The 14,082-nt window shown below is 36.9% G+C and overlaps 1 protein-coding gene across 1 annotated transcript in view; it reads left to right on the plus strand.

Annotated features, from left to right (window-relative positions):
* LOC127933852 (nectin-1) overlaps positions 1–14,082 on the plus strand; it is a 94,889-nt gene that overhangs the window by 51,315 nt on the left and 29,492 nt on the right. Inside the window, exons 2-4 of the mRNA XM_052530877.1 lie at positions 5,566–5,940; positions 8,039–8,338; positions 9,934–10,051. Of these exons, the coding sequence (XP_052386837.1) occupies positions 5,566–5,940; positions 8,039–8,338; positions 9,934–10,051 (793 nt within the window). The remainder of the gene's footprint in view (positions 1–5,565; positions 5,941–8,038; positions 8,339–9,933; positions 10,052–14,082) is intronic.

Here is a 14,082-nt window from a genome sequence, read left to right on the forward strand (position 1 = left end):
TCTCTGTTTTTAGATGCTAACTTGATACAGCATTGTAATGCGCCCACAGCTTGAGCGGGATGTGCTGGCAGGCGCCGTATCATCACTCGCTAGCACATAAACATGTTAGTGTCCTCACCGAAGCTGAGCTCTTCTTTTTTCCTAACTGAAGGACCTGGATTGCTATTAGATTACCAACACACAATGGGGTGTATTTTGTAGACTCTCTAAACAAGCCTCTCTATGGTTTTCTTAATAAGATGGGCCGATTGCCATCATTTTTTTTTTTTTTTCTGGGAAGCCTGAAGCAGGTCCAGTGTTGTGCCTCGTGCCCAGGGAGAGATGCAGATCCGGTCAGGCTGCCACCCTGGAGAATGGTAGCTCTGTTTGGAGTGTGCCTCCACATGGATGCTACGTCTTACAAGAGGCGTCCTAGTTGCACCCAGCCTAACGGTCCACGTGTGAAAATGAATAGGAGAAGTAGGCCTGCAAACAACAGCAGTTACCTTTTATACACTAAGACAGTGGTTCTGAACCTTTTTGACTTGAAGGCCCCCCGTTATCCAAGACAATATTCGAAGGCCCCCTTCAACCTCATGACCATTTGACCAACTACCAGTGAACTTTCTTTTTACCTGGGTAGGTGCATGTAAAGTTTGGCAAGATGCTTCCTACTGCTGCTTTTTAACTGGTTACGCTGATATTTGCTCACCACTGACACCTGTAGGTTCGGAGAATATTTCATCTGAGGTGTGTGTGCCACCTACTGTGTGGTTAACGCGTAAAGAAGGCTTTATGAATTTGCTCAGGGCACATTAGGCTTAGTGTGTATTTTAAATATTTCATTTTTCCGGAGGCTCCTAGTCAGCGGTCAGGCTAGCAAAACAAAGCCTGCCTCTGAGTAGACCCTCCAGTAGGAAAACCACATTCATTCTTGACTTCCACCTACATGCTCACAGTCTTGCCAGATTACTGAAAGTTGGAGGAGTAATCACACATACATTGGGCTTGTTTGATGCTCTTTCTCTGAGACATGATGGGCGGATGAAACGTGACTAAATTAGATTTTTTAATACACCTTGAAAAATGGTGATTGTGAAAGGTTCTGGCCTCTTCTGACTTGCTCATACATGCCTCACAGTCAAATCTATGCAATTACTTCCCTCCACATTATGAGCTTCTGCATGTAGTCCAGCGAAGAGACATGGAAAAAGATTCCAGAGTCCATGTTGTCTGAACACCTCCCTTGAGTGTGTTTGTCAGATCCACTGAATACTTTAAGATCTAGGGATTTGTTCTGTGGTGTGTTACTTCACTTGCATCGTTATTCAGTTGTCTGCAAATTATCGTCTTAGTCAACTTTTTTTTGTTGTGCTTTCGGGGGCACCATTGTGCCAGAGACAATGCCCTCTCCTAGTCTGTTTGCCCTCGCTCCTGTTTCGTAGCAACTTCTTTTATTGTGTACAGAAGTGCTTATATTCTCTAGTAAGTGGTCTCTCTTATTGACCTCAATTGTTCATATCAACAGTGCCGGCTATAATTACTCTCTATCTCCCACTTTCTTTGGTAGACCCCTTCAGACCCGAGGTGGAGGAAGAGACGGTGGAAATGGGGTCAAGGGGCCCAGAAGCTTTGGGTCCCTCAGTGTGAGGATGTGGGGTCTGGAGCCGTATAATTACCCCTCTCTCACAACTCCCTCAAAAGTGTAGACTGATCTTTATTTGTGGTGGTCTAAGTGGATGACTCAGAGGAGGGAGTTAGCAGAATATAGTCTCTCTGCTACTTCTCCTATTCCTCTACTAACAACATCTTCATGAAGCTGAAGTGAACTAGGCCCATATTTCAGATGCTTTCCCCCTAGATTGGATTGTTTTTCTAACTGATGTTGGCAAGCTGTAAATCAAACTGGTACTTCACAAGACATTTCATCTGTTTCAACCCTGTCACGGTAGCAAATGCCAGTGGAATCAGGGTCAAATCAAGGGGTACAAGGACACAGGTGTTCCCCAAGGTATCTGTGCAAAGGTTGCCAGCTGTCTTTCTGTCAAACTCAATTAGTCAATCAATCTGTGATTTCACAGTGCCGGCTGATGGGTCTGCACACTCGGGTCAAAATGTATCATTGGTACATGCCTGGGTAAATTATAAATGAAGGGTTTGGCGTGCATTAGTAAAAAAAAAAAAAAACAACAAAAAAAAAACACATCACCAGCTGATTCCCTCGTTTATAAGTGATGTTGGATAAGGATAGCATCTCAGTTGATTCTCATACTTAGGGTTAGAGGGTCTCTTATGACTTGGACCAGTAAATAAACACCAGTTACACCATTGTCATGACAACTTTTGCATGGGCTTCACTCTGAAAAAAAGTGTAAATATCTACTTTGTATAGGCGGTGAACACAGCTGAATTCATGGCAAAATTATTTCATTTTCATGTTCTTACGAAACGAACCTGAAACTTCTAGTTTAACACTGCATGATAAAGAAGAAAGATCCATCTGTGATGAGAGATTATTTCTTTCTATTCAAAGTCACTACTATGCATTCTCTGAAATCTTGAGTGTCTTGCTTACAGGTTTGTGCATTAGCAACTTTTTTTTTTTTTTACTTACATACAATTGCAAAACACACACACAGACAAGACATATTTATATGTGAATTGAATGAACAGTGCATGTTTTTCCTCCCTCTCTCACTTTCTCTCTAAATGTGTGGCTACTTTCAACCACGCTGGTCATGAGATCTAGTTTACTTTTAGACTAATCAGTTTTCTCAAATTGAACTTTTCCCAGATTATCTTTCAAATGCCTGTTAGTCCTGAATGTAGCATTTAAACACTTGCCCATACATGTTGAACTCTCATGACTAATGTCACCCTCAAGCCTCAGCTTAAACCAGTATTTCAGCTATTCTTAGAATGGCTTACAAATACTCATATCAGATCCCCAATCAGCAGTTCACCTTAAACTCTTCAAAATTGTCCATCATTGTCTCATTTTCAAAAAGTACCATTTCAATATTTTCTCTGTCAACATTCAGACTTATATGGGCCGTTCCATGAAACTGGTACCATTTACAGTTTAAAAACTATTACATTTAAAATTATTTTTATATGATTGTACAACCCGATCTCACTGCAATTCTTAAATTTTTAACAAGGTGGCTTATTCGTACGAATTCGTACGACCACACTCGTACAAATTCATACGATTGTTGACAAATCGTACGTATTTTACGAGTTGCACAATTCGTATGAATTTGTACGAATGACCTACACCTAACCCCGCCCCTAACCCTAACCGTCACTGGGGTTTAGACAAATCGTATAAAATCATACGAGTGAGGTCGTACAAATTCATACGAATAAGCCACCTCGTAAAATATGTACAAAATGGCCATGATATAGCATTGGATTGTATGATTTTATATTATATTAAACTTTCTATCAAACAAATAATGTGTAAAAAACACTTGATCTAAAATTTGTATCTTTAAAGGTACTCAGGTCACGGAACTACAACATTCTTTTTAGAAAGTAAATTACTGTTTACTGACACTGACAAACATCCACTTTTTAATGATCTGTTATTTACTATACAAACACATTTTAAGATGACAAATGAACAAAATATATATGATGAAGTACACAAGTTTAAGTTGTGTTTGAAAGTTCACTTCTAAAAAAGGTTGATAATGTCATTATTATAGCAAAGTTTTACAACTATTTACATGAGGGATGCAAATGGCATACCATTTGATCAAATTACCCACTGTTTCATTCAGTTTTGTTTTCCCCTGCAGTATTTCCTACTTTTATGAGTGGCGTGATTAAGCACATAACTTTAGAGTTACTTCCTCTTTGCAAAGGTCTCTCTGTAGGAGGTAATTACCTGTTTTACCAGTCATAAATAAGCGAGAGAGAGAGAGAGAGAGAGAGAGGGGGAAATAGGGAGGTGAAGGTATGTGGTGTAGTTTGTGCAGGAAGCAAGGTCAACAAGACAGCACAGCACCTAAAGGCGAGGAGAAATATATGGACTTGGGGTCTCTTACGACAGGTTTGTTAAAGACAACAGAACTCATGGAACCTCAAGGGACACGTTTGCCTCAGATTTATTCATGGGTCAGGAAAGCTTCTGTTATGAATGGCCTATCTAGAGCTAAACCGGAACTGAAATTGCTCTTGAAATCATAGCCCTTCTGAGGAAGCATAAGCAGGGTTGAAATGTAAGAGGAGCCGGTGGTCTGGTCAGGTGCTAAGGAAGTGAAGACAAAGAAAATATGAATGAAAGGCAGGAGGTGAAGTAAAGGGGGTAGTTAAACAAAAGTATGTGTAATAGCACGTGCAAGAAAGAGAGACTTTAGAGAAAAGGAAGGGGTGAGAAGGAGGGGTTCGAGTGTTGACACATCATTCTCAGCTGGAGGGGGTAAAAGAAGGTCACCAGGGAGACAAAAGGCCAAGGGTCTGCCAAAACAAGACGCATTTGACTGTAGGGTATGCAGTTTTCAGGGTTGAGAGATAAAACCCCTATTGTTTTAACTGGGGGAAATGGATTCACCTTCTACATGACAGATACCTTTGAGCTCCTGAAAGCTGTGGCAGGGGAAAAATAGAAAACCCATTCGTTTACTACTAATTGCCTGCCTGGTTTATTGTAGCTTAATTCAAGTGCCATCATTGTGGGCACACTTAGACTGGATCCCACATTGTTTCCATTAATAGGTGCTTGAAGCTGTTATCGAGATGTTTACCAATGAGAAATAATTAGGATGGAGTGGTGTGGGAGGGTTGGCAGTCAGGATCAGAGTCAGGGGGGATACACCATCATTACACATGCAGGGAAAGTCTACATCCGAAGCTCTTCAAGACCTAATGCTGCCTGTAAACACCATTGCCATGCTTGTAATTAGTTCTGTTTGTTGACTAAGGTGGCGTTTGAAGTACTCTTGTTGAATTGGGATGCTTTCTGTTTTGGCGCACTCGACTGTAGCATGAAAGCCAGAGTCGAGTCAATGAGCTGTTATGACTTCTGTTAGGGTGATAGTTTTTGTGATGCATATGCGAAATAAACACCAAAAAACACATGGAGAGATTAATTAATAATTAAAAAAGGTAACACTTTATTTTAGTGGCCAACTCTCACTATTACCTAATTGCTTATTAGCATGTCTATTATTAACATATAGGTTGTTTATTAATACTCATAAAACACGTATTCTGCATGACCATATTCTACATTCTTAATCCTACCCCAAACCTAAACTTAACAACTACATTACTAACTATTAATAAGCAGCAAATTTGGAGTTTGAGGCAAAATCATAGTTAATGGTTTGTTCATAGCAAAAATTAAGGTGAAGTTGTTACATTGTAATAACACAGTACTATGTAATAATATTTAAATAAATATACTTACTATAGGGTTAGGGTTCGGTTTAGGGTTAGTTTTGTGTAATTATGCATGATTTCCACATTAAGTTGGTGACTGTCGAAAAATGGTTTTAATATTGGTCAATTACCAAAGTATCATTCTCAGTACAGATTGGTTGACTTGTTTGTAATGTCCCTCTTCTTGTCTTTCTGCAGCGGGTAATGGGCAGTCAGTGCAGACGGACCCCATTAAGTCCGGATTTGTGGGTGACACGGTCGAACTGCGATGTGTCTTCATCAACGGTAAGCCACCAGTGAAGATCTCTCAGGTCACCTGGCAAAAGCTGATAAATGGCACCAAACAAAACGTCGCCACCGCTAACCCAGACTTGGGAGTATCAGTGCTGCCCCCTTTCAAAGACCGTGTGAGCTTCAAGCATCCTGCTGTGCGCCAGAGGTCCCCCTCTACTCTTGAGGATACCACCATTGTCTTCAGCAACCTCCGGCTCTCTGATGAGGCAGCCTACATCTGCGAGTACACCACCTTCCCAGCAGGCAACAGGGAGAATATGGTCAACCTCACCGTCTTTGGTAAGACCACCATACTAGCAGCTGAGACATATTTAGTACATATTTCTGTTCTCTTGTGAAAAGAATGCATTCACAAACAGAGCATCAAAGAGCCACTTTCATGAAACATGAGCAGAACACATTTCTGTGTATGTCATTCATAAAATAATTCTGAAATTGTCAAATTAACGTGACAGTGGGCCTCATTCACAAATAATTTGTGTAAGAATAGCTCTGCATAGTTATTCGCATTAAATGGTTAACTTAATTTAAGATTGTTATACAAAAAATTGCATTGAATGTAATAAATAAACAGTAAATTACGAACAGTTGAAAAAGAATAATAATAATAAGTACAGTTCCACAACACTAGTTCGCCCTGAGCTTCAAGTTCTCTGCACACATAGAACACCATAGAGGACAGCACAGAAAAAGGTTTCATTTTCTCGAATATTCTCCGCACTCTTAGCACTGACATGGTGCGAGATTTTTGATTAAAGCTGTCGTCATGGTTAGCAGATAGTAAGGCGTAAATGGATGTTGTTTCAGCAATATTTTATTCATAACCCTTTAAGCCCTTCAGAAAAATCATCTTTGTCCTTGACCACTCCAGGTCTGTGATGTGCTTGGTTAAAACCTTCACTACCCTTGAAATATATTGATCAGCGCTCACCACAACAGAAAGAGCTACACCCTAGCCTCGACCTGCAGATATAATATTGTATATTCACACATGTTTTCGCTACACACACAGGTGAAGATAAGCTATCATTTTATAATAGGAATCCAACATGTATTATTTTCGTACTTCCTTGACACACAAAATCAGAGTTTAAGCAGAATGTCCAAGCTAATATTTGACAACAAAAATGTATGGTGTTTTATATCAAAAAAAAAAAAAAAAAAAAAAAAAACATTAACACTGTAAAATTAGTACATATCCAGATCTGTAGCTATACAATAGATCAGGGTTTTCTAAAATGGGGTGTGTCTGTTGATAAAAATCTTATAATTTGTGAAAAAAAAAAAAAAAAAAAACTGTACAAGAAAGAAATAAAGAACACTTTCTAATAAATATGCCATTATTTATTTGCATACCTGCATGTCATTTAACTATTAAACACAAAGTAAACACACGTGTTGTTAAATAATGTATATAATATAGTATTCATTGTAATTATATAAATATTGTAGTTTCACTCATATACTATTATATTTTTTGTTAATATTTTGAATGCTTTATTTTTATATTTGTGTTATAGTTTTAGCAATTTTATTGTGTGTTTTGTCATTTCTGTTATATTTACTGTTGATGTGTATTTCAGTTTAAGCTATTAGCTGTATAGGTTAAGAAGAGCAACAGGATGTATGTGCATGTGCGTGTGTGTGTGTGTGAGTGTTTGTGTGTGTGTTGGATCGCGAGAGAGGAGTATCTCGTTAGAGAGGTGGGTTATGCTCCCACTGATTGCAGATCTAATTAGAAATGAAGTGTTGATATGTTTTCCATTAAGCCAGCAAAGGGAGCTGCTTGGCTCAAGTACAGATTTTTTTTTTTTTTTTTTACTAGTGTGGCTTATAAACTCCCAAGCCCATTTTGTATCTCACGTTCACATGTGTCCTCTGAGAATGCCAGCAACCTGAACGGAGATAACCAGCTCAGTGCTTTCAAAGAGCCTCTTCATGTCATATCAACCCTCGACACAAACCTCAGTCCTGCTATCAGCACTCTTTGACATGCACTCACATAAACACACATCTTCTCTTTTGATGCGGCCCAGTTAATTGCTAATTGGCAGCCCATAAAGGATCGAGATTGGAGGACTTTGGGCACTGCAAGAAACGAGTGGTTTCTACATCTGTTTGAGTGCTTGACTGATGCTTTTGCTTTGAACACGGGTTAGGGGGAAAATAAATTAGTGAACTGCTTCATTTATACTGACGGAAAAAAAAAGACTTTTCAGAACAGTGAGATTAGTACTGGATCAGTGATAATTGATGATTTTTTTCTTTTTTGTACTCAACTTCTAAAAGGGATCTTTGCTGCTCCTGTTCACACAGTACTTTAGTATATTACAGTGTTTCTTTTCTTGTATTTTTACTGTTTACCTCTTTCTTCCAGCACGGCCAGTGACCCAGATGACCTTGACTTCATCTACCATCGTGGCAAGGACGCCGAAGCACAAGATACCTGTTGCCAGCTGCATGTCGGCTAACGGCAAACCTCCCAGCGTCATCAAATGGGACACCACTCTGAAGGGTGAAGCCACGTTTCAGGAAACGCGCAATCCAAACGGCACCGTGACCGTGCAAAGCAACTACATCTTGTTGCCCAGCCGCGAGACCCACCGTCAAAAGCTGACCTGCATCGTCACCTACCATACAGACCGCTTTATTGACAGCGTCATACTCAATGTTCAGTGTAAGTGTTTCTTTGTGTCTTTCAAACGGCAACATTAAAACAAGAGATAACATGTTATTATGTTCACCATTTTATTAGGGATATGTATTCATAAAATCATAAAAGACAGGAAAGTACAGGATATATATATATATATATATATATATATATATATATATATATATATATATATATATATATATATATATATATATATATAATTTTTTTTTTTTATATATATATATTTTTAAATAAAGGCTGTTGAATTATTGAAATTTCTACTCATTAAAGAATCATGAAAAAAAAAAAAAAGTAGGACGATTTCTACAAAAAAATATTAAGCAGCAAAAACAACATTGATATCAAGAACCGTTATTAAAAACTGAGCACCAAATCAGCATATAAGAATCATTTTAATGTAAAATGTAACACTAAAGACTGCTTAAAAAGCTTTGCCACCACAGGAATAAATAACATTTGAAAATATTAAAATAGTAAACAATTATTTAAAATTTGTATTTGTTTGTTTGTTTTTATGGAAAACATTTAAAATATATTAAAATAGTAAACAATTACGGAGATATTTATTTGTTTGTTTTTATATATAAAAAAAACATTTAAAAATATATTAAAATAGTAAACAGTTATATTAAAATAGTAAACAATTACGGAAATATTTATTTGTTTGTTTTTATATATAAAAAAACATTTAAAAATATATTAAAATAGTAAACAGTTATTACAAATATTTATTTGTTTGTTTGTTTTTATTTATATAGTGACATATTTATGTAAACCCCACTGGAATGTCAAAGAATGTTTGAACAAAACATACAAATGTAATACGATGTTAATTAGCATTTCTGCTGTACTGTTACGCAAGTTCTGCGGAGGAGGTTTGGAGCAGGAAGAGATGTGTCACTGGCCTTTGTCAGCCGCTGTTGTTATCAGCTATTGTTTAGGGCCGTTTAGAGCAGTATAGCAGCCCCCATACAGCACACTGATAGAGGAAATCCACCCATTCTCCCACTCTTCACCATAGAGTATTTAGTTCTTACTTGTTTGTGTGAAACGCTGTGTTTAGAGCAGCGGTAAGTTCACAGAGAATCACTCGTCCTGATTCTCCATTTACTTTCAGTGTTTTGTTAATCAAGTTACCCTTTGGTATAACATCTCCAAATTGAATTTGCTCGGCCTTATACATGCTCATGAAAGCAATTAAGAATAAATCTGAAGAGACAGAGAAATTGCTGACCTGTACCATCCAGTATGCAGTGCATTTTAATACCATTATTAATAGAAAAATTGTGCTGTAATGAATTGAAATTTGGCATTTAGCAGAGGTTCTTATCCAATTAGGCTAATTTCTGGAATAGTTGCCCTAGAGCAGCTTGTGGCTAAGTGGGTAGCTAAAGGGCACAGTGGTGGTTGAAGTCTCAGTAACCCTTCACTTGTTGGTTCTTCTCCCAATCGCTTAAGAAATAAACTCTTGACCTTTCAGCAATGAGCCTAGACCATTAATCAGTATTACGACAAGCACCCATCGTCAAGTCATGTGACCCAGAAAAGCCATCTGAGCCCCTGCCTGAAGACATTTTTTTTTTACTTTTATATAGATGAGCCAGAGGTAAAAATCGAGGGATTTGATGGGAACTGGTTCCTGAATCGCGAAGACGTAAAGCTGACATGCAATGCAGACGCCAACCCAGCCGTCACCGTCTACCAGTGGAAACTGTGAGTTATTCTCGCCTGCGATACTAATCCACATTACATATAATCCGTTTGTTGTCTCAGCTTATTAATTTAATGAGATGAATGAGTAATTTATTTGAGTGACATAAAGAGGATAAATAAAAAGCCAAATTGTTTGTTTGCAAGTAACAAAATAAATCAATGTTAGATTTTAAATAGTTCTTGCTGTTTTATTTTATTTTTTGATTTTTGTTTAGTTTTGTTTTGTTAAGTTTATTTGACCCAAAAACTTTCTTGTCAAGGATAACACAATAAAGTTGCAGTAACTAATTTCCATTGTGGCCCTTGCTTTTAAGAGAGAAAAGATAAAATTCTAGTAAAAAAAAAAAAAATAAATAAATAAATTAAAAAAAAAAAATATATATATATATATATATATATTTTTTTTTTTTTTTTTTTTTTTTTTTACATATTTTGAAATAATGGTACAGTCTTCAAAATCAGGTATGCTGAACGCCTGATTTCCTTTACTATCCAATTCATCCAAACAATTTTGTTATTTTTTTATTTATTTTAAGAAATGCATAATTTATATTTGTTTACAAGACTAATGTCAAACAATTTACTCATAAACCTTTAGATCAAAAGGTTTTTAAGGTTTTCAAGATCACGAGGATCAGTGAGTCCAAACGTTTGACTGGTTGTGTATATTGGCATCATTAAACTAAATAAAAGATAACTGATGTTTGAAGAGGTCTCTCTGAAATATCCAGTTTACTGTAATAATACATGACAGCATAGATGTGTTATGACTGATAAGAGAATAATTTCCTTCCGTAAACTACTTCTTCATTCATTGGTGGTTAGCCCTCAATCAAGATAAGTAAAGCCGTTTACAATGGCTCTATTCAGAACTCACCGAGCCATTGATAAACCTTCAAACATGATCAAACATGAGAAAATAAGCTTTGCTTTGTGTCATTCTGAATGTTTACCTTACCAATATACTGGTTTTAAAGAACAGTGAAAGAGATATACAGTGAGACTGAGTTTTGTTTGTCAGTATGGGTCTTGTGATGCTATTGTTGTACTGGTGCTACGGGTTTGGATGCAAAGTATGGTGGCAAAAAATGACATCATTGCTTTGCCTACCAAATGAATATGTTGACAAGACAGTCTCAGGTCTGTTTTATAAACCTTTCTGTGGACAATGCTGGTGTTTGTGTGAGGTCATGAGCGTAGAAACCATTCTCGACTCATTAATCATTTTAACCAGACTCATTAATCAAGTTGTATTAATAATTATACACACTCACACATATTACATTATTACTACTATATATATATATATATATATATATATATATATATATATATATATATATATATATATATATATATATATATATATATAATACATTTTTAAATATTTGAATGTATGTTTGTGTATTTATATATACATAATAAATACACACACTACACATGCATATATTATGTAAACAAAAACCTTTATTTTGGATGTGATTAATCATTTGACAGCACTAAATAACAATAACAATAATAATTTATAATTAGGATAACAATCACAATATGATTTTAATAATACTTTATGCATACTACAATATAATTATGTACAGAAAAAAAGTCCAAGTTAAACCTTATTTCAGAGACCTCAGTAACTCAGAATTATCTTAATAACAAACAACCAAAAACATACATACATACATGAAAATAGTTAGTTAGTTAGTTGGCAGGTTTAAGAGCTTACACACTTTGGCCAAGTGGACACAGCAAGCTGATGCCGATTAATTGGCCTGACCTATAAACCTATCACTGATTACATCAACTAATTAATATTCATGAGACAAGCTGATAAGGTTTCTAATGTGTTGTTCCAGATTGTTCCTGCGCCCTAGGGTCAGGTCCACTCCAAGATGACCCATGTAACCTTCTGCTTGAACTCCCTTGTGCAGCTTTATAATTCAGTGCCTTGGCATTGCCGCATGCGCCACACTTATATGCCAATTAGCACAGCGAAATATCCCATCATTCATCACTCAGCAAATTCCCATGAACGTATGTGTATGTAAATGCGAACAATAACGACACCAACAACATTGTTGGACACAGTGGATGAGCAAGTTGTGTGTTACAGTTAAAAATGAAGGAATTATGCAGCACAACAACAACAAAAAACTGAGAGATAAATGTGGTAATTTGTTCAGTAATTAGGCAGCGAAAGCTGGGAAAGGAAAACATGTCACCGGTCTTCAGCTGTGGTGGATTAATAGCTGGCAATGCCCAGGGTGCACTGCCTCTGTGGACTGGGGTGGGTTTTAATGAGAAAGGACGAGAGAGAGAGTAAGAAAGAAAGAGAGAGAGAGAGAGAGAGAGAGAGAGAGAGAGAGAGAGGAAACGCTGAGCATTCTGGGCTATTCAGGGTATCAAAGGACACGTATACACCAGCTAACTCTGTGAAGAGGGTCTAATGGATGGAGCTAAGGTCTTCTTGAGGAATTTTTTTATTAGTAATTGATATACTGAGACTGGAAGTAGAATGAAAGAGAAGAAAAGAACGGGTTGAAATGAGGAACATGGGGATTGAGAAGGGAAGAGATGAGGTACCAGAAAGTGAGAACAGGAATGTTCTGGTTTGGTGCTTGTTGGTAGTAAAGTTGTCAGCAAGGTGTGGGGTGCTGGTGTTATTGGTTGCTATGCCATTACTAAAGATTTCCGAGTGATGGTTGTTAGGTTGCTATTTACTGGCCTGGATTAAAGTAGCCCACCCCATGTCAAACTGTGTCTCATTGATGTGAATCATATCATGTCGGAGTTATTATAGTTAAAGAGATCACCCAAAAATCAAAATTCTGTCATCATTTACTCATCCTGTGGGTAAACGAGTTTCTTTCTTCTGTTGAAACCAAATAGTTTTGAAACAAATTCAGTGGAAGTCATTTCCTGCTGTCAACAGTTTGGTTACAGACATTTCTTGTTTGTTTGTTTGTTTGTTTGTCTGTTTGTCTGTTTGTCCGTCTGTCTGTCTGTTTGTTTGTTTGTTTGTTTGTGTTTATTATTATTATTATTATTATTGTTGTTGTTGTTGTTGTTGTTGATGTTGTCTTCAACATTTTCTGCTGTTTTCAGTTTTGGGCGAACTATCTAAAACCATTAAAAGGAAAAAAAAAAACACTTGAAATCATTTTAACTGAAATAAAATGGCATATTAGGAAATGTTAACTGATTTCATTTATGCTAGTCGCAAAATTCATAATTTCTTATTTTCATTTAATGTTAGTTAATGTACTAAAAAAAAAATCTGTTTATATAAACTATATGACAAAAACACAACACAATTACTTAACCTTTAACTAAAATCAAAATGAAATCGGGGGAAAAATAATAATTAAAAACTATAATAGTATCAATGATGAATGGATAGGATTCAGATTACAAAAATAACACTATACCATGAACAGAAACACACTTATGATTTAACTCACTTTCTAAAGCGGATAGAAGAAATTTGCAAATGCCCATAAAAATAGCAAGAATATTTTTATTAAATTCAAAGAGTAGGCGTTGCTAGAAAAGCGAGAGGATAAACCATGGGAGAAAAAGGTAAGATAGAGGAGAATGGTGTGATTACAGAGCGGGGTGGAGGAGAAGACAGTGATAGGGAAAGACACGGGCGCCGGCGTGACAGATAAGAGGGGACGGCCACAGCAGCAGTGGAGAGCGGACACCAAATGTGTTCTGAAGGGTCCCCTGGGCGCTACACTGGAGGTCATCACCACGCTGTTGCAGAACATTTCAATCCTGGACAACTATGGATGCACACACACAAGCACTAGCTGCAGTTCACTCAAGTCTTTTACGCGGTATAAGCGCTGACTATTTTACGTTATGCATAAATATTACACAAATGCCCTTCTGAAAATGCACAGGGAAGAACACAGAGTTTGTGTGACTTCTGTAATTTCAGAACCATCATCTCCACCAAATGAAAAAAATAAATAAAAATGCATAGTCACGCCCCAAACCCACGCTATTGGTTGAGGCTCTGTTGCTAT

Source organism: Carassius gibelio, chromosome A18 (genome assembly GCF_023724105.1).
Source record: "Carassius gibelio isolate Cgi1373 ecotype wild population from Czech Republic chromosome A18, carGib1.2-hapl.c, whole genome shotgun sequence".
NCBI classification, from domain to species: domain Eukaryota; kingdom Metazoa; phylum Chordata; class Actinopteri; order Cypriniformes; family Cyprinidae; genus Carassius; species Carassius gibelio.